General features: G+C 49.6%; 1 protein-coding gene across 1 annotated transcript; it reads right to left on the bottom strand.

Annotated features, from left to right (window-relative positions):
* Window positions 1-4,017: 4,017 nt before the first annotated feature.
* MYH3 (myosin heavy chain 3) lies at window positions 4,018-26,937 on the bottom strand. Its single transcript, XM_045525235.1, has 41 exons — window positions 26,917-26,937; window positions 26,121-26,177; window positions 25,214-25,425; window positions 23,282-23,425; window positions 22,661-22,817; window positions 21,867-21,894; window positions 21,435-21,543; window positions 20,722-20,814; window positions 19,886-19,949; window positions 19,709-19,807; window positions 18,172-18,275; window positions 17,949-18,087; window positions 17,422-17,540; window positions 17,187-17,336; window positions 16,285-16,455; window positions 15,890-16,196; window positions 15,697-15,767; window positions 15,051-15,138; window positions 14,849-14,966; window positions 14,324-14,447; window positions 14,093-14,229; window positions 13,756-14,011; window positions 13,303-13,545; window positions 13,042-13,218; window positions 12,791-12,936; window positions 12,621-12,711; window positions 11,537-11,926; window positions 11,311-11,437; window positions 10,201-10,319; window positions 9,862-10,058; window positions 9,318-9,501; window positions 8,509-8,674; window positions 7,725-7,849; window positions 6,924-7,232; window positions 6,573-6,776; window positions 6,375-6,500; window positions 5,362-5,532; window positions 5,163-5,267; window positions 4,933-5,028; window positions 4,698-4,835; window positions 4,018-4,161 (listed from the first exon to the last, which is right to left on the bottom strand). The coding sequence occupies exons 3-41, from the start codon at window positions 25,415-25,417 to the stop codon at window positions 4,135-4,137; spliced, it is 5,823 nt and encodes a 1,940-aa protein (XP_045381191.1). The 5' UTR covers window positions 25,418-25,425; window positions 26,121-26,177; window positions 26,917-26,937; the 3' UTR covers window positions 4,018-4,134.
* Between the last annotated feature and the right edge of the window lie 840 nt (window positions 26,938-27,777).

Raw genomic sequence — 27,777 nt, 5'->3', positions numbered from 1 at the left:
TAGGAATTCAGTCCAACGGTGCATTAGCGCCTGCTGCTGAGCACGGTGCTCATAGATCGGTGCTCATAGCTCAAGAGATTGACTTTCTTTTGTTCTCTGACTATAAAAGCATGTCACCCTGTCACCTTCCTCAATTACCCAGCACCTCTATGGCTTTTGTTTTGTTTTTTCATCATTATTATTTGGGAACTTACATTCCCTTTACTCTCCTTGAGGTCTGAGTTTCTATCTTTGTCATCTTCATATCCCTGGGTCACTGGGGAGCCCTGTGTGGATGACAACTCTCCACATTCGTTATCTAAGCCGCCCTTTCTCTCAGCAAGCTGGTGTCAGGGTTTTCCATGACGGTGGCCTAAGGGTGTCTGTCACCTGCCCTCCTGAATCTCCTCTGGCTCCTAAACTAACAGTCCCATTTAATGGACTGCAGAGAAGACCCACGAATGCCAAGGAGTTGGGGGTCTTGCTCCTCACTGCCATGGAAAGCATGAAACTTCTTAAATAAAAACAGTCAGTGCCATCTGGGCCCTGGCTCCTTGTGGCCTGCAGTCGGGGCCTGAGAGCCTCCGGAATGTCTCAGCACTGCTGAGGGTAACCGGATCGCTGCCCGATCCAGCGACAGCCTCAGAACCTCTCCGCCTCGGCTGTTTTTAGCGGTGGGATTATTGGCAGGGGTGTAAATAGCCCTCCGTGTTGGGGTGGCTCGCCCGCCCCGCATTCCTAGGCACACTTGTTTTATTAGAGCTCTCAGCTGTCGGGGTGATCCGGGCCTGGAGAAATGAGAGGCGCCTTCACCAACAAGTGGCAGAATGTAAGCTGCAACCGATTTTCCCCCATAAGGACATGTTACTCCTATTAGAAACTGTCCCTCACATGCCCTTAAAAAGGAGCCATCTGCCAATCGTAAATCAAGATCTCATCCGTGCCAAATAAAGAACGCGTCTACCCTCCTAGCCGGCAGTCCTTTTATAGTTGACAGATCTTTTTTTAATCCTGTGCTTGAGCATGCATTTCTTGTGTAATTAAAAAATTATAAAAGGTAATAAAATATAGACTCCACTGCTCAGAGATTTAAGATTCAATAAAGAATTCAGAAAGCGACAAGTTTCTGGATCGTAGAAGATTTACAAGGAGAAAGTAAATAAATTCTATGCCCCAATACTGGGAAAAAATAATAAAAGAGAAAAGCAAGGCTATTTGAGAAAGGAGAAATTAATTAGAAATGGCCCTGGATTTGCAGATGGTGGGATCCCACCCAAAGAAGTGAGCCTGAAGAGGAGGTACCCCTTTACCCTTTTTTGCCACCATGTGTAGGAGCCCGCATACAAAAGAGTGGGTGGACATCACAAATGAGCAGAAGGTCACCCAAGTGCCTACTGAATGGTCACACGGCTGTCTGAGCAGACTGAGGATGGGGTGGGCTGAGTTGGTGCAAGGGGAAGGTTATAGCGAAACACTTGGAGGAAGCTCATGGGCATAGTCAGTCATCAGAAAGAAAAACCAAAGTGCACTTTGAGGCTTATCAGCTGAGTCTCAACACACCTTTGCCCCATGCTCCGCCTCCTGGAGGTATTTCTCATGTCTCTGGCCAGCTGCTCGGGTAGACGGTAAGTGCTTTGTAGGTAAAGGAGTCTCAGGATCTAGAGAGAACCCCAGCTCTGCCATTTTGACCTTGAGCAAGTCACTCTGTGTGTCGTCTCTTCTTCATCCGTAAAACAGGGCTAACGAGGCCCATCTCATCTAGATAGCACGAGACAGAGCACAAGGGAAGAGCTCAGTAAATAGGGGCTGACATCCTCCTCCTCCTCCTCCCCACAGCCGGACGAGACCTCCCCTCTCCCGCTTGTGTGGCGTGGCCGCTCCTTACGTGGAATGAGATTTGTGCTTTCATTTTTCTCTCCTCAGTAACACAGTATATGTTAATATTTTCTATGGCTGTGAACATCTTTTGCTTTATGGAATAAAAGAACACTGGTAACACTGGACATAATATTAACTCTTAGAAAATGAATTGTTTTCATTTACGTCCTTCACAAAATTAGAGCCTAATATAGCCAGTCATGGGTAGCTTCCAGAACCGAACTCCACACCCTCCCATTTGTGTGAAATATCACACTTTGCCAATAAGCGGACACATCAAGTCCCACAGCCTCAGAGATGTCCAAGTTAGTGGCCCAGTTCTTCAGAAAATGCATCAGGAGCCTCTTTTATTAATTCTTTAAGTCTTAAACTCCATAACACGAGTTTATTTCAAAGATAGCTTGCTCACTCTTCCTTTTTGATCTGTAAATGGTTTATCATTTACAGATAAGGACTGTTTTAGAAAACATAATCACACTGTCACATTATACCTTAAAAATGAACAATAATCCCATATCACCATGAAATATCCAGTCAATATTCTATTCAGATTTCAGCAATTGAAGTATGCACATACATACCTATTTTTCAACAGCTTGTTTTTACAAGCCAGGGTCCTCACAGGGTCCATACAGTGCAATTAGTACATAGGTCCATTAAGTCTCTTAAAATCTATAGGTTCCCCCTTCCATTTCTTTTATATTTCTTTCCTTGCAATTTATTTATTTAAAAAAACTGGATGATTTGTTGAGTTGAGTTCCCCTACATCCTGGATTTTATTGTTTGTATCTCATGTCTCTGTCCCTGTGTTTCCTACAGGTTGCTGGTAGTCCCACCTAGAGGCTTGATCACACCCAAGGCAGCTGGTTGGGTGGGAATTCTTTGTAGACAACGGTGTGTGCTTCTATCAGGAGGCATACAGGGTCTGGCTGTCTATCTTTTTGTGATGCTAGCAGCCATCATTCATTAAGGGTTCTTAATTCATATCAAAATGGGGATATTCCAGCTCCTTCATTCCTTCTTTACGTATTAGTTGGAGTACCTCTGTGACAAGGAGCTTCATTTGCTCTCTCTATTGCCCACTTTCCATGGAAGGCCGCCCATCGCAGTGCTTGCCAATTCTGAGAGGGTCTGAACGACTGCAGTCCTTTTGGCCCAGTCTCAGGCTGGGCATGGACCAGACTTGTTCTCATTGCTGTGACTTCCTCTCAGCGACAGCCATCACCAGCGGGACATGTCACTTTTTAGTTGCAGTGTTGCCATGAAGTATTGAAAGCAAGTCCAAGAGATACACAGAATGATTTGAAATCACTAATAGGCCAAATCTGACGCTGATGGTGACTTCCTTTCTACTATGGTGGCAAATCCCAGGAGACGCTAAACTTGTTGCTGGGAGCTGAAGAGAACTCCCCTTGGTCTTTAATTTTCACCTGAGTCAAAGTGGATCTTTTCCTAATCTTCTAGAATCAGACAAAGAGGGAACTCAGTGACCATTTCTGACAAGTTTAATTATGGCAATAAACAAAAGATCCCAGGTTAGAAGAGGCTATTTCCCGTAGCAGGTCAGCCAGAGGGTTATTCTGACTTCCTGCTGCATTTTCCCTCTTAAGGTAAAGAGGTTCACCCTGGGTAAGGGCTGGGATTTTCTTTGTGCAGCTTTGAAATAGTTTAGACAGAGCTAAGATAACAGGACTCAGTGGCAGATTTAGACTGAGCTCTTGAAAGGATCAGGCATTATTGTGTTCATTTGTGCATTCCTCATAGCACAGTGCCTGCATGGAGCAGCTGCCCAACACATATTTACTAGATTCAAGATTGATTTCCCCTTTGCCTTATAACCCTATTCAATTTGAAACAGGGTTCTCGTGAACCTAACCCTTGTGTTTCCCTCCTCTCATATTAAGAGATGACTCTTTTGAAAAACACTCCCTCCCACCTTGACAAAAGCAATGGTTAACCTAGGGGTATTTTTTCATTTTTTATTTAATCTCAAATTTAAACCAAAGGCATTCTCTTCCTTCCCCAACATACACACACCAGTTGGATTTACCAAGCCATCTGCTTACCAAGCTTTCAACAGTGGGTGTAAAAATCACCAAACGAGAAACCATTTCCATGTGGGGAAGAGGAAAACAAATACCATGAAACAGCCCCAGGTGAAAACAAAACAAAGTTTATTGCATGTGAAAAAAGAGTCACATGGAAACTAAGTTATAGTGACCAGGAACCATGAAAATATACATTTTGCATATCTTCTGTCCCGGTCCAGAGGCTGGCTCACTCTTCACTCTCATGGATCACCATCTGGAAGGAGAGTAGGCACTTGTGTCAAGTCAGATGGCAGAGACACATTTCCTGCCACCATGTCTTCCACCAAGCATCAGGGAGTTGGCTGTACCCTTCAGTGGGACGCAATAACTTTTGGACATTAAGAAAGTGCACAATTGCATGTGTGACGTCACCGCATAGCCTGAGAGATTGGCCCTGAGCAAGAGTGAGCCCCACACGCTAGACAGCACCCGGCCTACATGTGCAGTGCCGGGTGCTCAGTGCTCCCTGGGCTCTCGAGGGTGCACCTGCAGCAGCCCTTCTGGTGCCAGCAGGGGGCACATGACAGAGCTCAGTGGGACTCCACTCATTCCTTTTCAGGATGGTGTTTTTTATTGTGACCTACAGACCTGGATTCTAGCCGGGCACTACTGAGAGAAGTGACTTTAAGCAAACCCCTTCTCTTCCTGAGCCTGAGATTCTGCAGCTCTAAATCAAAGTGTTCTCTAAGGTTCCTTGCAGCTCAGAAGTTTCTATAGCCCCTGGAGGTTCTTCCCAGGGCAACGACTCACCCTGCTGGAGGTGAAGTCTCGGGTCTTAGCTCTCAGCTTATTGACTTGAGATTCTGCGATATCCGCACGTTCCTCAGCCTCCTCCAGCTCATGCTGAGCTTTTCGGAATTTGGTGAGATGAGCGTTGGCTTGTTCATCCTAAAACCAAAGCACCCGGCAGGTTAGATCAGCATGCAGCTCTCCGTGGGACACGGCCCAGGCTGCCGCTCTACGGTCACACGCTTATCTGACTTACAGCCTCCTCGGCCTGCCTCTTGTAGGACTTGACTTTCACTTGAAGTTTGTCCACCAGGTCCTGCAATCTCAGCACGTTCTTCCTGTCTTCTTCACTCTAAAAATGAGAAAATGAGAACGTCATTGGAGAGGAGAGGGCAAGGTCGCAAGAGGTCTGGCCAGTTGGTGGAGAGTCCGGAGTGGCATTTGCATGTGACCGAGAAAATGACCATCAGTTTTCTTTCCACTGACCTGGTACGTGAGCTCCTTGACCCGCCGCTCATATTTCCTCAGGCCCTTGACGGACTCTGTGTTCTTCTTCTGCTCCCCTTCGAGCTCAAACTCCAGCTCTCGGATCTGAGGAAGACATTGGGGAGATGGGGCTGGGGCCGGAGCGTGCACAGGAGAGGCTGGAAAGCTCGGCTTATGCTCCGGGGTCCCAGCTGCGTACCCGCGTCTCCAGCTTCTGGATCTGCTTCTTCCCGCCCTTCAGCGCCAGCTGCTCGGCCTCGTCCAGACGGTGCTGCAGGTCCTTCACCGTCTGCTCCAGGTTCTTCTTCATCCGCTCCAGGTGGGCGCTGGTGTCCTGCTCCTTCTTCAGCTCCTCGGCCATCATGGCGGCCTGGAAAGCAAATCAGACCCACTGAGATGCAGACCACGCCCGAGGGCCTGGAGCCGTCAAAACCTGGGTGCCCCCGAGGGCCAGAGACCACGCTGAAGAAAAAGGACAATAGGCGAGACAGCGACTGAGCACACCCTTCCGCCGCGGGGCATGACAGGAGCTGCACCCAGCATATAGAACAACCTAAGGAATGGAAACTTCCAGGACTGGATGGGAAATAGTTTCTTCCTTTTCTTAAAGTGGCCTCCTCGGGACTTTCCTCCCCATGGAAATTCTTTCTTTCCGTGTCACCAATATGTATTTTCAAAGGAACCCGAGACGTAGAGGAGGTTGATTTGATGTCTAGCACCACAGATTTGGGTACACTGAGGGCAGGGGAAGGCGGTGAGCATCCGGGTGGCCTGTGGACCTGCGGGGGAGCAGTAGAGTTTCGAGGTACAGTTCTCCCGTCGGGCAGCAGGGGGCGCTGCTGGGGCGCGGTTCGCGGGGAGAAGGCCGCGGAGACCCCGGAAGGTTGGGAGGGTGTGGAAGGGAGAGATCTGGTGGATGTTGGCATCTGAGGGTCTCAGTGTCATATTTGGAATAAGTCAGATGTTGAAGGAAAGAAGAGCACACCTGTTCTTGGGCAGAACAAACAGGACATAATCCCTTTTTCTCTTTTTTCCTATGCGCCCCTTTTAAATGTGCAGAAGGGAACAGGTGAGTTTGAGGGGAGGTGGGAGCAGTTTGGGAACAGAACACACGCCCAGGTGTGTCTGGGGGAGACCCCACATGTCTAATGTGAACTGTCCGGGGGCCGGAGGAGAACGGGACTTTAACAGAACACAGTCCTGACGCCTTACGTCGGTGATGGCCTTCTTTGCCTTCTCTTCCGCGTTCCTTGCGTCCCTGCTGGCATCCTCGACCTCGCTCTGGAGCTGCGTGAGGTCTGTCTCCAGCTTCTTCTTGGTGTGGATGAGGCTGGTGTTCTAGGGAAGAGGAGGGGTGTCACCCAGGCGTGTCTGTGGCCAGAATCGCACATCGCCTCCCCCCGCCCTCACCTGGGTGTGCAGCAGCTGCACTCTCTCGTTGGAGTCCAGGAGCTCCTGCTCGGCCAGTTTCCGGGCCCTCTCCGTCTGCTCCAGCGTGGCCCGCAGCTCCTCCACCTCGGCCTGCAGCAGGTTGGCCCTGCGCTCCACGATCGCCAGCTGCTCCTTCAGGTCCTCCTGGCCCCGCAGAGCGTCGTCCAGGTGGAGCTGGGTATCCTAGCCAGAGAACAGAGGGAAATTCTGTTTGCAGTTGAGACATCAGGGCCGTGAGCCTTGTTTATGTCTTTGAGTATTTGAGGCCAGGAGAGATACCCCCCGACCCCTGCTCCGCCTGCTCCCTGCCCCCAGGGATCTGTCCCAGACCTTCAGCTGTCCCTGGACACTCCGGAGGTGTTTGAGGGTCTCTGCCGCCTGGCGGTTGGCGTGGCTCAGCTGGATCTCGATCTCGTTCAGGTCCCCCTCCATCTTCTTCTTGATCCGGATGGCCTCGTTCCGGCTGCGCACCTCGGCGTCCAGGGCGCTCTGCATGGACTCCACCGTCCTCTGGTAGTTTCTCTTCAGCTGCTCGATCTCCTCGTCCTTCTCAGCAATCTTTCTATCAATTTCTGATTTCACCTGGGTCAATTCAAGCTGGATTCGGAGGATCTTGGCTTCTTCATGCTCGAGAGCAGCCTTTAAAGAACAAAACCAAAACAGAGCCAGTGATGGGTGGAGCCTCCAGGGAACAAAGCTGCAACGGAAGGGTCTGAAATCTAACTTTATAATATTCAAAACTACCTTAAAAAAAAAGTCCCTAATTTATCTTCAGTGCAGAAATAAAATGTTTTAATGCTACTGGGTTTGGATTATACTGTCAAACAATAACATTCAAATCATCATATTTCTTAGGAGCATAAAGAACATTATAGATGTTTTAAATCCATTTAAGATTTTGTAAAATCTCATTTTAGAGACATTTTTAATGTAACGTTTTTCCCCAGTAAGTTCCAGGTAATTCACAGATATTATCCCATCAGCCTCACGGTCACGCCGTGTGAGGGGAGAGGAGCAGGCATTAGGACTGTGACTGGAACACGCAGACGCGGAGGCCCCCAGCCTCCCCGGCCACAGCGCCACTATGACTGAACCTGTTCCGCACCTGCGTCCCCAGCGGTGCTCACTCACCTCTGCTTCCTCGAGAGCCAGCTGGATATCAGCCTTTTCCAGCTCGATCTGCTTTCTTGATTTCTCCAGTTCGTGGATGGTTTTACCATTTTCAGCGATTTGTTCTGTGAGATCTGCTATCTCCTCTGCAAAGAAATACATTTCGATTGCATATAAACGCCTCTGCCCAGGTTTCGGGGCACGCAAAGCACTGACTCAATGCTTTTTAACTAGTTTATTATAATTCTAAGGACTCCTGTTTCCTAGAGATAAGATACTGTATAGAGGAAGACTCAAAAATAACCCACCAGATAGTGAACGCTTTCTTTTTTTTTTTTTTTTTTTTGAGTCAGAGTCTCACTTTGTTGCCCGGGCTAGAGTGAGTGCCGTGGCGTCAGCCTAGCTCACAGCAACCTCAAACTCCTGGGCTTAAGCGATCCTACTGCCTCAGCCTCCCGAGTAGCTGGGACTACAGGCATGCGCCACCATGCCCGGCTAATTTTTTCTATATGTATTTTTAGTTGGCCAGATAATTTCTTTCTATTTTTGGTAGAGACGGGGTCTCGCTCAGGCTGGTCTCGAACTCCTGACCTCGAGCAATCCACCCGCCTCGGCCTCCCAGAGTGCTAGGATTACAGGCGTGAGCCACCGCGCCCGGCCTAGTGAACGCTTTCTGTGCGTGTATTAACAGGCATGCATATAGGGACCTGAATAAAGAAGTCCCACCCACGCCCACACGCTCTCGGGCAATACAGCATGGAGGGAGGGAGTTTCGGGTCATTTCCGACTGTTTCAAACGGCTTACGCTCTAAGTTCTTATTTTCCCGTTTCACGGTTTCAAGTTGATCTAAGGCCTCCTCGTAGGCATTTTTCAGTTTGAAGAGCTCAGTGCTCAAGGAGCGGGACTCCTTCAGAGACGCCTCCAGCTCTGCCTGGCTCTCCTCACACTTGGTCTTCCATTCGGCCAACACCTGAAACACCGGGGCGGAGGGTGTCTCCGTTCGTGAGCTCCCCCCTCCAGGCTCCTAGCTAGATATTACTAGTAAGCGTGGGGTTAGGGCCACCCTTGGTGGCGTCCCTTGCATGGCTCCTTGTCATTGATTACTGGACGAATCAAGATTTGCTCAAGGCCATGAGTCAGTAACAACTGCCACCCCCCAGAAAGCAAATAGATCCTTGAGAAGAAATTATCTGGGTATAATTACCCTTTGCCAAATGTGAAAATGGCCCTGTACTTCTAAATATTTCATGAAAACATTGGTTCAAATCAACCTTATCTGCTATACAGAAAGGGGGCTTCCAGAACACCACCCAATGGGACCTAAGTGAGAGTCCCACGTGTCAGCTGCCTACACAGACCTGCGGAATGGGGGGAAGGAAAGATGTTCGGGGCTGAGCAGTGTTGTAGAAATTGGTTTGTCTCCACTGACAATGTTTGAAAAAGACCTCTACCCCCATCCCATTCCCATTCTATTTGACTGATGAGGTTCAGGGACTTGCCCAAAGTCACACTGCTGGTGGGGGCAGAGTGGGCTGGGACCCAGTCTCCTCCTTCCATGGCTACTAGAAATCCCCACATCGTAGTGTCCAGCCAGCATGGAGCTGAACCCCCACCTTGTCAAAGTTCCTCTGCTTCTTGTCCAGAGCGGCGGCCAGGGAGTTGGCTCTCTCCACATCGACCATCAGATCCTCCACTTCTCCTTGCAGCCTCTGCTTGGTCTTCTCCAAGGAAGCACATTTAGCATTCACGGCCTCAACCTGTTCCTCGGAATCTTGAAGGCGCTGAGCAAGTTTTTTCCTTAAAGAATATGAAAGAGAAGCAGATGCTATTTAAGTTTCAATCTTCTTGAACATCACTATTCATCAAATTGAAATCACTACTAATCTGTGTGATTCAAACACCCGAGTGCTTTTACAGCCCAGGAGATTTCCGATCTGCTTAAAATCCAGGATCAGTAATTTGTCTTGTCTCTAACCAAGATCAAAGTTGTTTTTCCTAATGAAATGTGCTAACGCCAGGTCAAGACACATGAGATGGGAAAACATCTAGGAACAAAAGCAAATGTATCAAATCCATTCCCAAGTAGTTCTAAAGCCAATGCCTTCTACCACGTGATTGTTTAGGGTTCTAGTTCTAAAGGCAAACAGAGCTGCGCACTTGGCCTCCTCCAGCTCCTCCGTGCGCTGGATGGCGTCCGTCTCGTATTTGGTCCTCCACTGCGCAACCTCACTGTTGGCCTTGGACATTGCCCTCTGCAGCTCGGCCTTGGCTTCCTGCTCCTCCTCATACTGTTCCCGCAGCAGGTCACAGTCGTGGCGGGAGGACTGCAGGGCGTGGGCCAGGGCATTCTTGGCCTGCAGAAGTCAAGGAAGAAGAGAGCCCCTAGTGCATTTAGTGTCACATGCCTGATACAATCTAGGTATGTTCCTGCCACCATCCCCTACTGCAGGTGGCATTTGAAAATTAGATCAAGGAAGCCTCCCTCAGACTCTGTACCTTGTTCTCTTCCTCCAGCTGCCTCTTGAGCTCTTCTATTTGCTGGGTAAATGCTTGCTTGCTCCTGGAAAGTTGAGATACAATGCTTTCCTTTTCTTCCAGCTGGCGACTCAGCTCACCTGGGTGCAGAGGGAAACACTTTTGTTCATTTACCACATTCCTACTATGTGTGTAACACTCCTTACTAGTGTAAGGCAGTGTGCTAAGATTTGAGAAGAGAGCAAATTATAAGATGTGGTCCCATCCTGAGGCAGCAGGGGTGAGTCTGTGAAAAGCAGACCAAAAGCACCACCTGAAAAGATGTGGTTGTAAACTACTGGCAGCTGGGAGTGGCTCCTGTCCACAGAACCCACCGAGAACATTGCAGGGGACCCGGCACAATTCCCACCAGACTCCCAAGTGGGAGGTGTTTCCAGCTGTTGTTGATTTGTTATTGACAAATACTTAGGACTTTATATCTCTAGTAATTCGGAGTTAGACCCTTGCGTGAATATGGTGTTTATAGGCTTATGTAGAGGGAGGAGAAAAATGGGGCAGGGGAGGCTCTAGGGCTGCAGAGGTGACTCGCCAAGAGCACTGTGGACATGGCAGCTGAACTTCTTTCCCTCGTTGTCGCGGCTGTGGCTGCTGAGGATGGATTCACCTGTGATGATGGCCAGTGCTGGAGGGAGCCACATTTTCTAGAGGAAAGCCTTAAATATTGTCCCCTTGAGTTTTTATTATACACCAAGAGCCAAGAGAAATTGGCCACGTGTCTCTCTTTATTCTCCTAAAACATTCGAATGGAAACAATGAATCTGAATTAATGTGCAGAAAAAAGTAGAAAGGCCATGGGACTTAGTTTTTCATCCTATTTCACTGCCAATTAGATTCTGTCTGCTGTATTTGTTTTGGACGAGTTTGAGCTAGGTGATCTTTTGAGACTGACTCAATGTTCTCTCCCTTGCAGGTATTTTGAATGGCCCTTGCTTTGGGTTATTTCCATTGCTTCTCTCCTGAGAAATATGCCTCCCTAGAAGTGCTCCCCCAAAAGCACAGGGCCCCTTAGTCCTGCCAGCTGCCGGCCTGCGTGTGCACGAGGTCAGGGTCCCGGGTTCCCGCGCCGCTCACCAGCCTCCGACTGAAGGCGGGACTTCTGTGTGGTCACCTCGCTCAGGCTCCTCTGAATTTCCTCGTTCTTGCCCCTGGCCTCGCTTAGCTGATCCTCCAGGGTTCGGCATATTTTTTCCAGATTGGCCTAAAGGGTTGAGACGGGGGCAGTGGGGGGTGGAGGGAGGAAAGTCAGCCTTCGACTCCGGAGTCTCTCCCGTGAGAGCCCCGGCCGCCGCGCCAGCACCTTGGACTTGGACACGCTCTCCATGCTGCTGGCCAGGTCGTCGATCTCCAGCTTGAACTCGCTCTTCTCCTTCTCCAGCTTCTGCTTGACCCGCTGCAGGTTGTCGATCTGCTCCCCGAGCTCGGCCGCACTGTCCGCGTGCTTCTTCCTCAGCGTGGCCACCGTGGCTTCGTGCTGCAGGGTGGCCTCCTCCAGGTCCCTGCGCAGCTTCAGGAACTCGGCCTCGCGCTTCTTGTTGAGCTCTATCTGCGTGGAGGTGACGCCTCCCGCCTCCTCCAGCCGCTCGCTCAGCTCCTCCAGCTCCCGGGCGTAGTCGCTGCGCTGCTTCTCCGTCTTGGCGCGCGTGGCCCGCTCTGCCTCGATCTCCTCTTCCAGCTCCTCGATCCGAGCCTGTGGAGGACACGGGCCGTGGGCCCCGCGAGCGGTCAGCGTCCGGAGGGGCGCTGAGTGTCAAGGACGGGCTGGCTTCCATCCCCGTCAGACGCAATGAGTCTGGGACTCTCCCCAGAGAAAGATGAATGTTGCTACTTTCCTTTCTCATGGATGTTTCCTGACCCCTCACGGACATTACCCTGCAGTGACCAACACCGGATATTTTCTATTCAACCACATGTTGACCACAAATACTTTAACTCTTTGCCACACTAGAAAAAATTTTTTTTCCCTGGGGCCACGGTGTTTTACTAAAACAGAATGATCCTTTCTAATTTGTTATTTTTTATTGTTTTCTGTGAGTGAGTTATGTGCAATGCAATCCACGTTTTTAGAATTTAAATTGTCAATACTAATTATAACAATAAGAATAAGTAAGATTTGCACAAACCAACTGCAGGGTTTTGCTTCACGAGGCCCCAGGCTCAAAGCTAGCCTGAGTTACAACTCACATGGTATCGTTGTGTTAATCATGTATTTGACTGGAAGTTATGGGAAAATGGTTCATCTCTGCAGCATCAGCCTAGCAGAAAGAGAACCCGTGAGGCAGGTGGCCCCGTGGTCCCATCCGCTTGCTCTACGCGGCTCACAGCAGACAGCCCCCAGCTCACTGTGACCCCACGTGGGAAAGAGAAATCCAAAGCCCTCCCACCTGTAACTCTTTGATTTTCTTCTGAAACTGGAGGCCCAGCGTCTGCTCATCTTCCACTTTGCTTTGCAGTTGGCTGTATTCAAAATCCTTCCTGTGGAAGGAAACGGAGAATGCATGAAGACAAAACACCCAGTAACTTGCACAACTGAACCCGTGGTTGTGGGGCATACTTCTTGAGCCTTTCGTCCAGCTGTTGTTTATCATTCTCCAGGTCCAATATGGACTCTTGGGCAAGCTTCAAGTCTCCTTCCAGCTTCCTTTTGTTCCTTTCCAGGTCTACACGGAGCTTCTTTTCTTGTTCTAGGGAGCTTTCCAGCTGAAAAAGGCATTTTCTTTTGGGAACAAATGCTTTGCAAGAGGACCCTCAGGTGCTCTTCCAACCCTGGAGTTCTGGGACTCTTCAGTAGCATCATTTACTTACGTCGTCCACTTGCTGTTCCAGTTTGCTCTTGATTTTGCTCAAAGAATTGACTTTGTCTTCTTCAGCTTGAAGGTCATCCAGGGTCTGCTGGTGGACCTCTTGGAGGGCCTTCTTCTCTCTGGTTAACTTTGCAATGGTTTCATCTAACCCGGCGAGTTCCTCGGTCAGGTTTTTAACCTAAGAAGAAGCCACAAGCAATTTTAAGAATAAAGTTTACTTTGCAGTGACTGCATCAAGCTAGAAAGACTCACAAGAGAGCACCTTGTTCTCTGTGGCATGTTTCTCCTTCTCAACCTTGGCCAGTGTCAGCTCAAGGTCATCAATGTCTTTCTTGAGTTCTGAACATTCATCCTCCAGTTTCCTCTTCTTTGCTGTCAACTCAGCATTGATCTCTTCCTCATCCTCAGCTCTCTCGGTCACCTCCTTGATCTTGGCCTCGAGCTGGAATTTGGCTTTGATCAGCTGGTCGCATCTTTCCTCGGCGTCCAGCAAGTTTTCACTTTCCTTTAAAAAAAAGAATCATAATTCCTTTTAATGAGATAAGGTTTGTGACATTCCAAGATTTTGTTATATATGCAGTTCTTTATGAAGCATCCAAACTAAAAAGTGAAAATCTCCACCAAGCATCCAGTTTTCCTAAATAAATCATGAAATTTAGAAGGAGAGTTAAAAAACAAACAAACAAACAAACAAACAAACAAAAAGATCACGCACAGCTTGTACTTGGAGCTGCAGGTCATTCTTCTCTTGTACCAGAGTCACCAACTTTTCCTCCAGCTCCTTCCTTTTTGCCTCTGACTTGGCGAGTTCATCTTTGGTTTTCTGGAACTCCTCCTTCATGGTGGCCATCTCCTTCTCTGTCTCCGCACTCTTGAGGAGGGGCTTGATCTTGAAGAAGAGTTTCATCCAGGGCCAGTGCTTGACGTTCATGAAAGAGCGGATGTTGTACTGGATGCAGAAGATGGACTCCCTGAAAATGAGATAAGGCTTATTCCCAAGAGGGACTCCCCTTCCCCAAAGGGCTCATGTTTGAACAAAGACCCTGCTCGACCTCCTCTGCACCATCTTCTGGAATTCCACGCGCATGAGAAAGCCCCTGCACACGGCTTGCGTCCGGGTGATCAGTCTGGCCAGGCGGTCGTCCCGCATCTCTTCCAGGGTTCCCAGCAAGCCAGCCTTGAAGAACACCTTAGTGGGGAGGAGGGTGACACGAGTCAGTTTTCTGCAGAAGCCATGTCCAAAGGGACAAAAAGGCCAGCGTCTGTCAGAATTGATGCATTACCTTGGTGTGTCCAAATTTGTACTGCGTGTGGTCGATGTCAATGGATGCCAGCAGCTTTTCACAAGCTTTCTTGCTGTCAATGAATTGTCCCTCAGGGATTGCACTGGCATTCAGCACTCGGTATCTGCGTTGTGGACACAGAAACCATCACAGACTGTTGACAAAGACACAGCCCTTGGAGACTATCAGGTTTAGGCCTCTCTTCCTTTAGGCAACAAGGTCAAGTTTCCAAGAGGTGAAGAAACTTTCCCAAAGTCACACTGCTACATAGTAGCCTGGAATCTAGACCTCCTGACTCTTAAGCCAGGGCTTTTTCTGCCATTTTGTAAATCAGATACATTCCAGAGAAAAAATGCAGAAGAAACAAGTTATGTATACCTTGGCCAAGTGGTAGGTTATTTAGTTTATAGGGAAGTCCACAACTATTCTTTTGAAATGGGTCTTTTCATATCAATACCTCTCCCTCTCAAATTTCAGTATTTGCACATCTCATCAAGAAGCATATGGAACATTTTTATTATGCACCTTTGTTTAAAATCCCCGTAGAGAATCCTGTTTGGGAATCCTTTCCGGCAGATGCGGATGCCCTCCAGGACGCCGTTGCACCGTAGCTGGTGCAGGACGAGGCTGTGCTCCATAGCCCCTGGGAACAGAAGCAAGACACCCCAGCTTCACATGGAATTTCTTAAAAACCGAGCACCATCCAGAGAGCCAGCAGGTGTCTCACCTGGGGTTTTGGTTTCATTGGGAATTATGCAACGCACAAAATGAGGGTGAGTAGTTCTTAAATTTGACATCAGCTTGTTCAGATTTTCCTAAAAGACAAAGATTAGATTTGACAGCCTACTGCGAGCTTTTACAAAGACAGAGATGCGTTGCAATGAAAGGTGTGTGTTTTAAATTTATCATGAATTCTAAAGAATAGTTTATTTAACTCTCTCTTTTAAAATAATCCTATGGCTAGAAGTGTAGGCAAATAACTGATACAATAGTCTTTTGTCTCCCGGTGATCCAGAGGTTCTCCAAGTACAAAATACTTTCCAAAATTAGTTCAGAAGATGTATCTGGCTCCACTGGGAGCATGAGGTCTATTGCTTGTGTCCTTAAGGCAAATCAGAGAGTTCGTACTGGGAACTCACTCCCAGGCCAGCCAGCCCAGCTAGCTGCGGTACAGAACGGTAATGAAATTCTGGTCCCACGTTGGTTAGACCTCATTTATATATTATCACAGTGTTACTCAATCTCACTGAGAGACAGTAATCAGATTAAGACAACATTATTACTCTTGAATAAATCAAGTTTAGAATCTCTACATTAATCATTTTTATATAACTTCAACCAATTACAAGCAAATGAACTTGCACTTTTCTTACCCTGAAAAGGGCAGAGACAGTTTGGAAGGAAGAACCCTTCTTCTTGGCAACTTTCTTCTTTCCACTATCAGCTGAAAGGAAGAGAGGAGGGCATGCTTTGTTAGTGGATCTGTAAAGTTGTTTTTGAGCCTGCGGAGCAAAGGGAGGGAGATCATACAAATACAAGGCACTCCTTATACTTGGCGTCTGTTACCGTCTGCTGTGGTGAAGGTGGCATAGAGGTGTGCCAGGAGCCTGTTGGAGGACTTCTGGTACAGCCCAACCACAGTCTCGTTCAGGGGGTCCTTGTTCTTCTCCAGCCAGCCCGAGACACTGTAGTCCACGGTGCCTGCGTAGTGGATCAGGGAGAAGTGGGCCTCAGCCCTGCCTTTGACCACCTTGGGCTTCTGGAAGTTGCTGGACTTGCCCAGGTGCTGGTCATACAGCTTGTTCTTGAAGGAGGTGTCTGTTGCCTTGGGGAACATGCACTCCTCTTCCAGGATGGAGAAGATGCCCATCGGCTGGATTTAAGGCAAGACAAAGCGCATATGGGTGAATATGAGCTGCAGAGTATGAGAAGTGGTTACTGAGTGGCTGGAACAGGCCTACCTTCTCTATGAGCTCGATGCAGGCAGCCAGGTCCATGCCGAAGTCGATGAACGTCCACTCGATGCCTTCCTTCTTGTACTCCTCCTGCTCCAGCACGAACATGTGGTGGTTGAAAAACTGTTGCAGTTTCTCGTTGGTGAAGTTGATGCACAGCTGCTCCAGGCTGTTATACTAACACCAGAATAGAATGTTCACGTGGAAAATTAGACTTCTTTCAAAATCAGATACCCATCAATGTTCGTCCTCATTGCCTCAGGCTCTCCCCAGACTCCTATATGCTTCCAGAAGGAGTCACAGTCTTCAAAGCCTGGCTCAGATCACATCCCCTCCTTGGAGTCTTCTCTAAACCTCCAACTAGAAAGTATTTCCCCCTCTCGTGAGTTCCCGTGGTCTGGGCATCTCACGTGCACTTTATTTTATAGCTACTCCTCTGTGTGCCTTATAGACCTCTTTTTTTCTTTCTCTATTAGACTACAAGCTCATCTCTTTTTTTCACCAGTGGGTCTTGTTTTTGGCAGATACTAAATATACACTTTGATGAATGGCTATGTGCATCTAATACAGAACCAGCAGGATATTTATGTAAAATATTGTGTGACTGACTTATTATCAAATTCTCTGTAACTCTTTTCTGGCTCTCTCTAAATCAGTAATGGCATTTGATTTTTTTCTTTTATCCAGTTGATGATGTACTTTAAAATTCCACTTGAAAGTAGTCTTCCCCTCTCCTAAAATAATACAAACCCTCCCAACAAGGTACTGCTCTTCTACCCAATCTCCTCTCCACCTAGTTTCTTGCAGGAAACTACATGATGGCCACCTTGATATCTTCCCCTCAGGATCATGACAACTAACCCTTACGTACAAAGCCGTATGAAAACATGACTATAAGTAACACAAACCTCGAAGATTTCAAAGCCTGCAATGTCCAAAACGCCAATGAAGTGCTGTCTTGGTAGCTTCGTGTCCAGTTGCTGGTTAATGCGCGTGACCATCCACAGGAACAACTTTTCATACACCGACTTGGAGAGGGCGTTCACAGCGTGGTGAACCTGTTATCGGAAAGATCGGTGTGAGCAGAAAGGCAGTGGCCATCAGGGGCCCATCCGCGTCCCTTCCCGGCCTTGGAGCAGTTACCTGATCCACGGTTTGGCCTTTGGTGACGTACTCGTTCCCGACTTTCACTCTGGGGAAGCACAAGGCTTTCAGGAGGTCCGAAGAGTTCAGGCCCATCAGATAGGCCGTTTTGTCAGCCACTGGCAAGAGAGGAAAGATGATGCGAGGCAAAGTAAAAACGGCCGCTTTGAAGATCATCCAGATGCCTCAAAGCTTGCCCAAGGTTGTCTTGGTTTGTTGCACGTTCCATATTGCTGAACTGCTTGCATGTGGCCAGTGGCTGAGTCACCCGAGAATGTGAAAGACTTTATGAAAAGGCAGGACTGGGTTCCAGAAAGCCCTGGCCACTTCTCAGTGCGTCTGAAACAGGACATTCCAGCGATTCAGCGAGAATGAGTGGTAACGGTGCCTGTAGGCATTCGAGGCCCAGAAAGACACAGCCACCTCTGCAGGTGGAAGAAGAAGTAATCACTTTCAAAAGAGAAACCAGATGATCTTGGGGGAACAACCACCCAGCTCTGGCTATGGCAGCTACTGGGAGTTTGTACCTTCGGTGCCGTCTGGCTCTGCCTGCTCCTCCCGCTGCTTCTGCTTGAACTTCATGTTCCCGTAGTGCATCACGGCTCCCGTCAGCTTGTAAAGCCCGGACTTCTCCTCTGGGGTGAAGCCCAGGATGTCAATGGCGCTCTGGCAGTGAAAGAACAGCCCGTCAGTCAGTTGGCCCCAGAGATAGGGAAGGAACACCCGCCCCGAGCTGTGGGTTCCACCTACATCCGTAGCCAGCAGCTCCTCAGCATCGTCTATGCTGGCCACCAGGATTTCACCCTGGCTGATGAACGGGTAGTCGTAAGGGTTGGTTGTAATAAGCAGCAGCTCTGGAATGACGAATAGTTTGAGGAGGTCACAGAGATACAAAGAGAACATCCACCCAGTGGACCTGAGCTCCCACATCCCAGACTGGGACTTTGACCACTGGACCCCAGATTGAATTTAGGGTTAGGAATCTCTTTGAAACAGCTTTGCAATACTCAGGCTGTCACTGAAAATACAATCCAGCCCGGCGCGGTGGCTCACACCTGTCATCCTGGCACTCTGGGAGGCCAAGGCGGGAGGATCACTTGAGGTCAGGAGTTCAAAACCAGCCTGAGCAAGAACAAGAACCCATCTCTACTAAAAAATAGAAAGAAATTATCTGGACAACTAAAAATATATATAGAAAAATTAGCCGGGCATGGTGGTGCATGCCTGTAGTCCCAGCTACTCAGGAAGCTGAGCCAAAAGGATCGCTTCAGCCCAGGAGTTTGAGGTTGCTGTGAGCAAGGCTGATGCCATGGCACTCTGGCCTGGGCAATAGAGTGAGACTCTGTCTCCAAAAAAAAAAAAAGAAAGAAAGAAAGAAAATACAATCCAGGGAAGACTTTGCAGGCTCCCGTGCAACAGAGATTAAAAATCCTGGAAAGAATATTTAAATTTTCTTGCTTTGCATGTGAACGGTGCCTGTCAGTGTCGGCTGGGGAAAGTTAATGTGGAAAACTGGCTGAGTGTGGGTCAGGCCAGGAGCCCACACTGGGGGAAGCACAGGTTGTCTGGTATAATCACAGCCTTTTCAAAAGTCTGCTGAAAAGCTGCAGCCTGTTTCCAGGCTGGAGATCAGCGGGCTGAGCAGACACAGCCAAAGAACAAAGAAATCGGTGTGCAGAGGCCCTGCCATGTACAGGTACAGAGTCAGGGCCGGGTGACGACGTGGGTCTGAGTGTGCGTTGGCCTCACAGCATGGGGCGACAGGTTGGTTTCTGTGCCAGAACACAAGAGGGCGCCAAAGGACAATGAAATGCTCTGTTCCGCAGGTTTTTTTTTTTTTTTTTTTTTTTTTTTAAAACCAGCCCTGAATTCAGTAGTGGTTTAATCTTATTACCGTCCATTTCATTGGGTTTTTCAAATTGGCATGTCACTGCCTAAATAGACACATCCTGTCTCTTTTTAAAAATTTTTAGATTTATTTTTATTTCTTATTTACTTTTATATTTTTTAGAGACAGGCTCTCACTCTGTCTCCCAGGCTGGAGAGCAGTGGTTCGAGCATAGCTCACTGCAACCTCGAACTCCTGGGCTCAAGCGATCCTCCCACCCCAGCCTCCCTAGTAGCCGGGATTACAGGTGCGCACGCTGCACCCGGCCTGCATCCCATTCCTAAAATAAACTTCCTCCGTTGCCCGTAGAGTCACCCGTGCTTGGGTGCGGCTCTCCGCAGTGTAGTGATCTAAGGGCCAATGTGCCTAAAAGATCAACCCCAGTGGTGACTGTCTCACCTATGAGCTCAGGCTTCTTGTTTGAAAGAATCTGGTAGAAGATGTGATAGCTTCTCTCAGCCTTCAGCTGGAAGGTGACTCTGGACTTTTCCAGCAGATCTGGAACACAAGTACAGGGCTCTCTTCCAGACTGTTCCCACCACCGAGGCAGCGGCCGAGCCCCGTGCATGCACTTACACGTTTCGATATCTGCGGAGGCCAGCTTCCCGGTCGTCCCAAAGTGGATTCGGATGAACTTGCCCTGTGGGGGGGGAAAGGGGGACCGGATTCTCCCACGGCCCCATTGTTCCTGCCCGTCTCCCGGGTAATGTGAATAGGAGGTTTTTCTCCCTATAGTTTGAAATTAAGTATGGACTCCCTCTTCCCCCTTCTCCTTTCACTCTGGTGTTTCTCCTTTTTTCCCATCCCTTTTATTCCATACTCCTCTCTCCCCTATATATAGTCAACAAAGCAACTAGAGTGATTTTTTCAAGATGTACATCAAACCGTATCACTTCCCCACTCACAGAATCCTTCAGCAGCTTCCTGCTGCACTTGGAATAAAATCCAAACTGCTTCTCATTCCCTGTAGGCTCCTCCGTGACCAACTCTCTTTCTCCCTCTCCCACTTCACCTCATGGGACTGGCCCCTGGCCACGTGGACCCTCCTTAGATCCTGTGACTGCACCAGGCCCTTCCTCCACTCAGGGGCTGTGCACTTGCTCGTCCCTTTTCCCTCCTCCTCCTCCCTGTCATTTCAAATATGGCTCCTTCTCATCCTACAGATCTCGGCTCTAGAAGGCCCTAGAGCGGCTTTCCCTCCAACCCACTCTGACAGAGGCCCTGGACCCCTGTTACTCTCCCACATGCCCTGTTTACTGAACTGCACATGAATGTGTCATCGTCTGAAATTGTCTCGTCGTTTCGTTCTTTCATCATCTGTCCCGGCTGGTCTCTACACTCCGTGAGGACAGGCATCTTGCCAACCTTGTAGGCCACAAAGAAAATCCCATCTTAACCCAATTCAGACTCACAAAGCGGGAGGAGTTGTCATTCCTCACGGTCTTGGCGTTCCCGAAGGCCTCCAGCAATGGGTTGGCACTGATGATCTGGTCTTCCAGAGTCCCCTAATGCAAGAAATCAAGACAGGAAGAAAAAACATTTCTTTAAGCCACAAAATGATAGTAAAAAATGCTCACCCACTCTGTGACTCTCGCCTGCCCTGGCTCAACCCTGACTTTCCATCTATAGGGTCAAGCAGATCAGCAGCACGTCTTATGCAAAACACTTTTGCCATTTTGTTATATTTGGCTGTGGCTGGGTCTCTTGACTTAACATTTAACACTGCAATTCCCTGATTCTCCAGTTAGGTAGGATGTCTGTGTTCATTTCATACTGTCATAATAATTTATTTCAAAAGGCAAGTATGTGCTATGGTTCTCTCATGTTGCTATATGTAATTCTGCCAAAAAAGAGCAAGCTCTCTGAGTTACCTGCCAATTGACCTTTCTCAGTTATAACAATTAAGCCTTAGAGCTTTGTTTTCTAAGAAAGCACAGGGTCTGGTCCTGCAGGATCAACTCCACACTGTGTGGTCTAGGATGCCCGGGTGCCCCACAAGATTTTAAACCCCAGTCTGCTCTCCTTTCCTTGAAGGGGAGAACGTGATGACATTTGGCCTCCTCATTCTGAAGTTAAGACAAGGTTAGAAGTGGAAGCAAAGCAACCCTTCCTCTCCTGTCTATACCTTCATTTTGGAGTCCTTCTTCTTGGCAAGGTCCCCAGTAGCTGCAATTGTTGCAAAGTACTGGATGACCCGTTTGGTGTTCACAGTCTTCCCTGCCCCGGATTCTCCGCTATTTGGAGTGATCAAAAGAGAGAAAGAAAAGGAAACGAGTCTTGTTAGTATAAACAGGCTCCCCAAAATGTGACACAGAGGCTTGGACATAGTCTGAGCCACGTGAGACACACGCCTACCAAACAAGTGTGGGACACCACTCAGGGGACTGAGGCCCCAGGGGAGGTGCCACAGCTGCTGGCTTAGTGACCTAGACCTTCCACATACCTTCTTGCCCGTCTCCAAATTGATCTTTTCATCACAGACTTTGCTCCAAACAGAATAGAGCAAGTGGCACCTTTTGTCGCAGCTATGAAATCATTCTGTGCCTTGGATACTTACGTGATCAGAATAGACTGGTTTTCACGATCTGCCAAAGGAAAAAATAAAATAGAGTTGAGGGCTATATAAAAAAGAGCTTCCAAATTCTACCCCATTTCTCAGTCAGAGTTAAATGACACAATTCCTGCTCCCTTTACTGTTTTCTTTTAGCCCTAAGTGGGAATTTGAAGAGCCTCCTTCTAGGTTTACAACTTTTTAAATTTTATTTTTAATTGACAAATAATAGTTCTATATATTTATGGAGCACAAGGTTATGTTTGGAGATATATTTAGATCGCAGAATGATTAAATCAAGCAAATTAACAAATCCATCACTTTACATACTCCTTATTTGTGGTGAAAACATTAAAATCTATTTTTAAGCAATTTTGAAGTATACAATGCATTATTTTTAATTATCGTCACCATTTTGTGCAGTAGATCACTAAGACTTATTCTTCCTGTCTAAGTGCAACTTTGCACCGTTTGATCAACATCGAGAGCCTCCTTTTTGAGAATAAGACTCAGAGACGTTAAGTCCCTGCTTAAAAAACAGCCAATGGCTTCTCATCCTGTTGAGTTGAACCATATGAAATTGTCAATCTTTGTTTTCTTGACCCACAAAAATGTCAGTTGTGTATGTTTTAACCAACACTTGCATTAAACCCAAACTCCTTCCTACAACCTATGAGTCCTTTCGCCTCCTGTCCCTGGCGCTGGATGCCACATGTTGCCAGGTCCCCGGGCCAAGGGGCAGCTGCCCCGAGCACAGCCCGGGGCCTGCGCCACCCCCAGCCTTCCTCCTGGGAACGTACCGGTCAGCATGAACTGATAGGCGTTGTCAGAGATGGAGAAGATGTGGGGCGGGGCCTCCTGGCGCTTCTTGCCTCGGTAGCCGTTCACCACCTCGGGGTTGTACACCGGCAGCCACTTGTAGGGGTTGACGGTGACACAGAAGAGGCCCGAGTAGGTCTGTGGGAGAAAAGAGTCTGTGTATGTACATATGCATGTGTGCATGCATGATGTGAAACCTTTTGCCTTTATTACTATCTCATGTGTCTTTACGGTACACTTGGAGGGAAGATGCCATTTCTATCTATAGATGAGGCCGCGAGACTCCGAGAGGGGAGTGACAGGGTGGTTTCCAGCCTCCCACAGCTGGCAAGTGACAGTGCCAGCCTGGCCCCATCTTTCGTGTGCTCCGGCTCGCTCGGCCTCCGCCCCACTGTCCTTCTTCCCACTCTGCTCCTCTCTTGCTTACTCGTCTTCTTTATTTCTCTTCCCCTTTTCTTTTTTCCCCTCCATTTCCTCTGTTTTGTTCAACAGCTAGTCAAGCACAGATCTGTCAAAATCCCAGCACCCACATGCACGTCTCCACCTGCCTCCCCGCCCCCATCCAATGTCCCAGGAGAGGCACTGCCAAAGCCCTCACTGACGTAGATCATCCAGGACGTGTAGCGGTCCTTGAGGTTGTACAGCACGGCCGGCTCGTTGAGGTGCGTCAGCATGGCCATGTCCTCGATCCTGTCAAACTTGGGGGGGTTCATCGCATACACGTCCTCCGGTTTGACCACCAGGGTCTGAAAGGGGAAGTCACCACGCTGCAGCTGTCTGCCCCCGCGGAGAGGCTTCCAAGCCGCGATGGAGGGGCAAGCGCTAGAGCAAGCCCGGCTGACAGCGATGGAAGGGACGGTTATGGGGTGGCTTGTGGCGGTGGCAATAGAACGTGGTTAATTTCTGTTACTCAGGGCTTTTTTCCCCTCTCCAGTGGGCCCGGGGTTAAGGAAGGATGACAGAAATGAGAGAGAGGATCTCTGTGGGAGCATGGGGGTGACAGTGGCAGGGAACGGCAGCCAGCAGGGACCTTTCAGCTCAGAGATGCTGGCTGGACCCGAGTCCGGCTCCTGCAGCTGAAGGGCTCTTTCCCGTCTGCTCAGGGAAAAGGGCACATCCCGGGGCAGTGCTGAGGCAGGAACAGAAGAGGAGGAGGCAGGTGGCATCGGACCGCCAGGCTGGTGCCCACGGAGTGAGCCAACATTGCGAGTTCTCCGAAAGCAGCTGCCCAGCCCCCAGCCTCACATTCTGTCCCCTTGCACCCCCTCCCCGAGCATGCTCAGGACAGAGCCCCCAGCCCCCACCCCCCGCCCTTTCTGGGGACAGAGTATTATTATACAAGCCGGGTGGATGGGACCATGAGGCAGAGCAGGGGCTCCAAGCACCGGCAAGTGTCTGGGCCCTTCTCTCAGGAGGAAAGACCCCCAGGCGCCACACCCTCAGGCTTCCGGGGGCTGGGGAGTTGTCTTCCTTTCCTCTGCTCTGCCTCGTTCCTTTTTCCCTGTGACAGCCCCTGAAAATGCTCAGTTTTCCCGGTCCCGCCTCTGGGTAGTGTGAACAGGAAACCTATCTTTTCCCAGCCTTCAAGCAGGGATTCATTCAAACGGCCCAGCCAGTCGGGGCTCCTTGCCCAGGGTCTCTTGGACAGTCTTAGCTTATCACTCATTGTGTGTAGCCTCAGCCTCCCTGCTGCTTTGCAAGCCCACTCTCAGCTCCTTTATCTGAATATACACAGAGCCACCTTCGGGAGCTTTAATGCTTGGTAACACTGCAGGTCAGTTTTTAATGCCTTTTTCCTTCGTGCTCAACACAATGACAGCAGTTCCTTAACTTGTCTCTCAGATTTTCTTTTTCCTATTTTATTTTTAATCAATTTTGTTGTTTCTCTCTTCCTTTTTTTCTGCAGCCGGGGCGGGGGGAGTGGGTTCTTGAGACATCTCTAGAGTCTTCTGCTCTAGATTCTAGAAAGTAGTGAAATCCAGAATTCCTCCCAGCATTCCCACAATGGCTTGGGCCAGAATGTAGTGGGCTACAATGCTCAGCGCCTTCATGACACAGGAAGGCTGTTATTTCACAGCTGCTATTTGAGCTTGTGGTCCACTAGGGTCCCTTACACGTTTTCCTTACTTCCTCAGTTACATGGTCATTGCTAGAAGAATTAGGGGAAACTTAGGTTACCAAAGGAGAGTGTTCTAGAATAGCTCCTCCTAGTGTTGGACTCCCAACTCCACACTCTTGGGACTCATGGAGCTGGTCCCTTCTAGCCTAGAGTGACATGAACATTGACAAAAGCACCTGAAAACTAATCAGGTTTCTGATTGATCAGACACTTCTCCCACCCTGTAACCTGAGGGCAGTATTTACTTTGCTTTCTCTGAGGACACCTGGGAAGACTAAGGCCGTGTCATATGAAGCATTGCAGTGCCAAAGCCACACCTGGAAGTGGCCGGGGGTGGGGAGGATGCATATCCAAGGCTGACATGAGGGGCGGGCAGAGGGCCAGTTGGCCTGCAGAGGGAGTGCACGAGTCTTACCCTGTTGTCTTCGGTTTCCACAGTGACCCTCCCATCTTGAGAACTCTTGATTTTCCCCTTGGCGTATTCTTCCTTTGAGTCCACCACAAAGCAATAGGTTTTGGCGTCAAAGGGCTGATTCTGAGCCTCAATCCTCTCCTTTTCCGACTTTCGGAGGAAAGGAGCAGCTATGCCGAACACTTCCATTTCAGTGTCACTGCTCATGGTGTCAGCTGGAAGGCAAACCGCTGGGTGACCCGCTGTCTCCTGAGCCAGGCACCAGGCAGCTCCAGGCCTGTCCCAGCACCCGCCCTGCCCCCGCAGCCTCGGGAGCCCCCAAAGGCCGGGCCCCAGAAACAAGGCTGTCCTCCTGCCTTGCAGCTCTCCGCCCAAAGGACTCAAGTGCTGGGAAAATCCCACTGGCACATGTTTATTGAGTGGCTACTCTGTGCAAAGGGCATGGAGCCTGTTTCATCCAAGCTCCTCAGTTCTCTGAGGCTCGAATTGGTGCAGGGGCCTCCGGTGAGGGCTGCTCCGCGACCTCCTTTCCCTCTCCTAGAAAACCCAGGTGTTACTGATGGAACATTTGAAAATAAATGCATTTTTCAAAGGGAGTGTGCTAAAAGGCGAAGAGCTAAGGAATTTTGGAACCATTTTGAATGAAGGTGGCTGCATCCTCACACAAGGGGACCAGGCTTTTGCTTCCTTCAGTGGCTAAGAATAGCAACGAGCCTGTGACGTCAGCATGTGTTTGAGTCTCCCCAGGTGCTGCCTCCTCCCAGCCCCTCCTGCCTGACTTTTCCTCGTCTTCTCTCTCTGGCTCCCGGGGCTGTCTGTGCCCTCAAGGCCAGGGTGAGAAGGGAGGAACTGGTAACCTTGGGTCACCCAGAGACTTCCAACAGCCAAAGGACGGGGTCCAAATTCTCACCTGAGAGTCCCACCTGCAGGAGAGCGGAAGACAGGAGCAGCCGGGGAGATACTGGACCTGCGACAATACGACATACGCACATGCACAAAAACTTAGTGACACCTGGGAGCGTCTGGCTCCGTTTTGAATCAGCTCTTGGCGAGTTACCTAGTAAGGATAAAGAGCTAATAATTCGAAGAGGCAGGCTGGGGGAGCAGGTGGGACACGAGCCACAGGTGGGCCGTTAAGGTGGGAAATGCCTTCAAGCGCCCAGAAGCGTGGCTCCTCCCAGCCTCCTGTCTGCATGTCAGTCTGCATGTCTTCCGGTCAGAATCAGGCGTTAGGGACAAATCCCTGTTACAAAGCTGGTGGTACCAGGCCAGGGTCAGGACTCCTAGTCTTCTGCAAACAGGAGAACTCTGAGATGGGCTCATTTACACCTGGTGGCCACAGCCAGCGTGGTCTCGTGAGGACAAAACGCCTGACAGGCACAGCCCAGGCGGGGAAGGGGAGGTCAGGGCAAGGCCTGGGCCCCGCTGGCCTGCTTCACAGGTCACAGTGGCCACAGGGGAACATCAGGCCGTGGGGGACAGACTCCTGATGTCCAAAGAGGAGGACAGGGGAGAGATGGGAGGAGGGTGAGGTGCTGGAGGCAGAGGGTGGCTGGGCATTGGGCCCAGGGAGACCTTGGCCCACATCTGACTAATCTCAGGAAATCATTTCAGCGGGAGAGGAGGTGCCACCTTGCCGGGGCCACAGCACAGGGCGCTGGGCCGCACCCCACAGCAGGGGCTGGGAGAGGAGGGCCTCGACTTACCTCCACCCACGAGCGAGCCACAGAGGGGTGGCTGCTCCCGGGGCTTTTATAGGCCTCCGCTAACCCCCACGGCTCATTCCTTCTCTATATTTGGAAAGAGAATGACCCACCCCAAGCCGAGAACCGGCCTCTTCCACACGTATTTTTTGTGGTTGCCAAGGGCAAGGTATATATAGAAATGAGCAGGATCCATAACCATTCTCCAACTGTGGCAAGTCGGGAGGTTGGGATGCCTTTCTCTGAACTCGGGGCTGCTGCTTCGTCCCTTGACCCGGTGGAGCAACCTCGCTGTGGGGGGTGTCGCGCTTTGAAGTCAGCGCCGGCCCCTACCTCATGGGGACAGAGGACGTTCACACGGGTGGTTTGCTTAGAAATCTCGGGATGTGGGAAAATGAGTAACACTGAGGGTGAAAAAGTTGAAATCCTCTTGGAATTTTGAGCAAGACTTTTGTCATAACCCAAGGTTGTGACATGGCTGTGCGATTGTAAAACTTGTGCCAGGAATAATAATAACTATGATAATAATTCTTCCTCCTCTCCTTCCATCGGCCTCTCCCCCCCTCCCCGTCCTCCTTTCTCCCTCTCCCTCTCCTGTTTTCCCGTGTGATGTTCTGTCTCATTAGGATCATTATTGACTTAATCCTTCCTTGAGCACTGGTAGGACCAACAAGCAAATGACCGAGGGAGCCCTGCCGCCAGCCGGCATTCGCAGCGACAGCTGCTGAGGACTCGTTGTTATTAAGATGTATCACCAATTAGGAAGGACCAGCTGCCGGCCTGGGTGGGGGGCACGGGGAGCGGTGGGGGCCCGCAGAGAGAGGGCGAGGGGGGGGTTGTCTAACAGATGCGGTCATTTCTAAA

This window comes from Lemur catta, chromosome 15, assembly GCF_020740605.2.
Source record: "Lemur catta isolate mLemCat1 chromosome 15, mLemCat1.pri, whole genome shotgun sequence".
In the NCBI taxonomy this organism is placed as follows: domain Eukaryota; kingdom Metazoa; phylum Chordata; class Mammalia; order Primates; family Lemuridae; genus Lemur; species Lemur catta.
The sequence above is the reverse complement of the archived record's forward strand: the minus strand, read 5'-3'. Positions and strand labels throughout refer to the sequence as shown.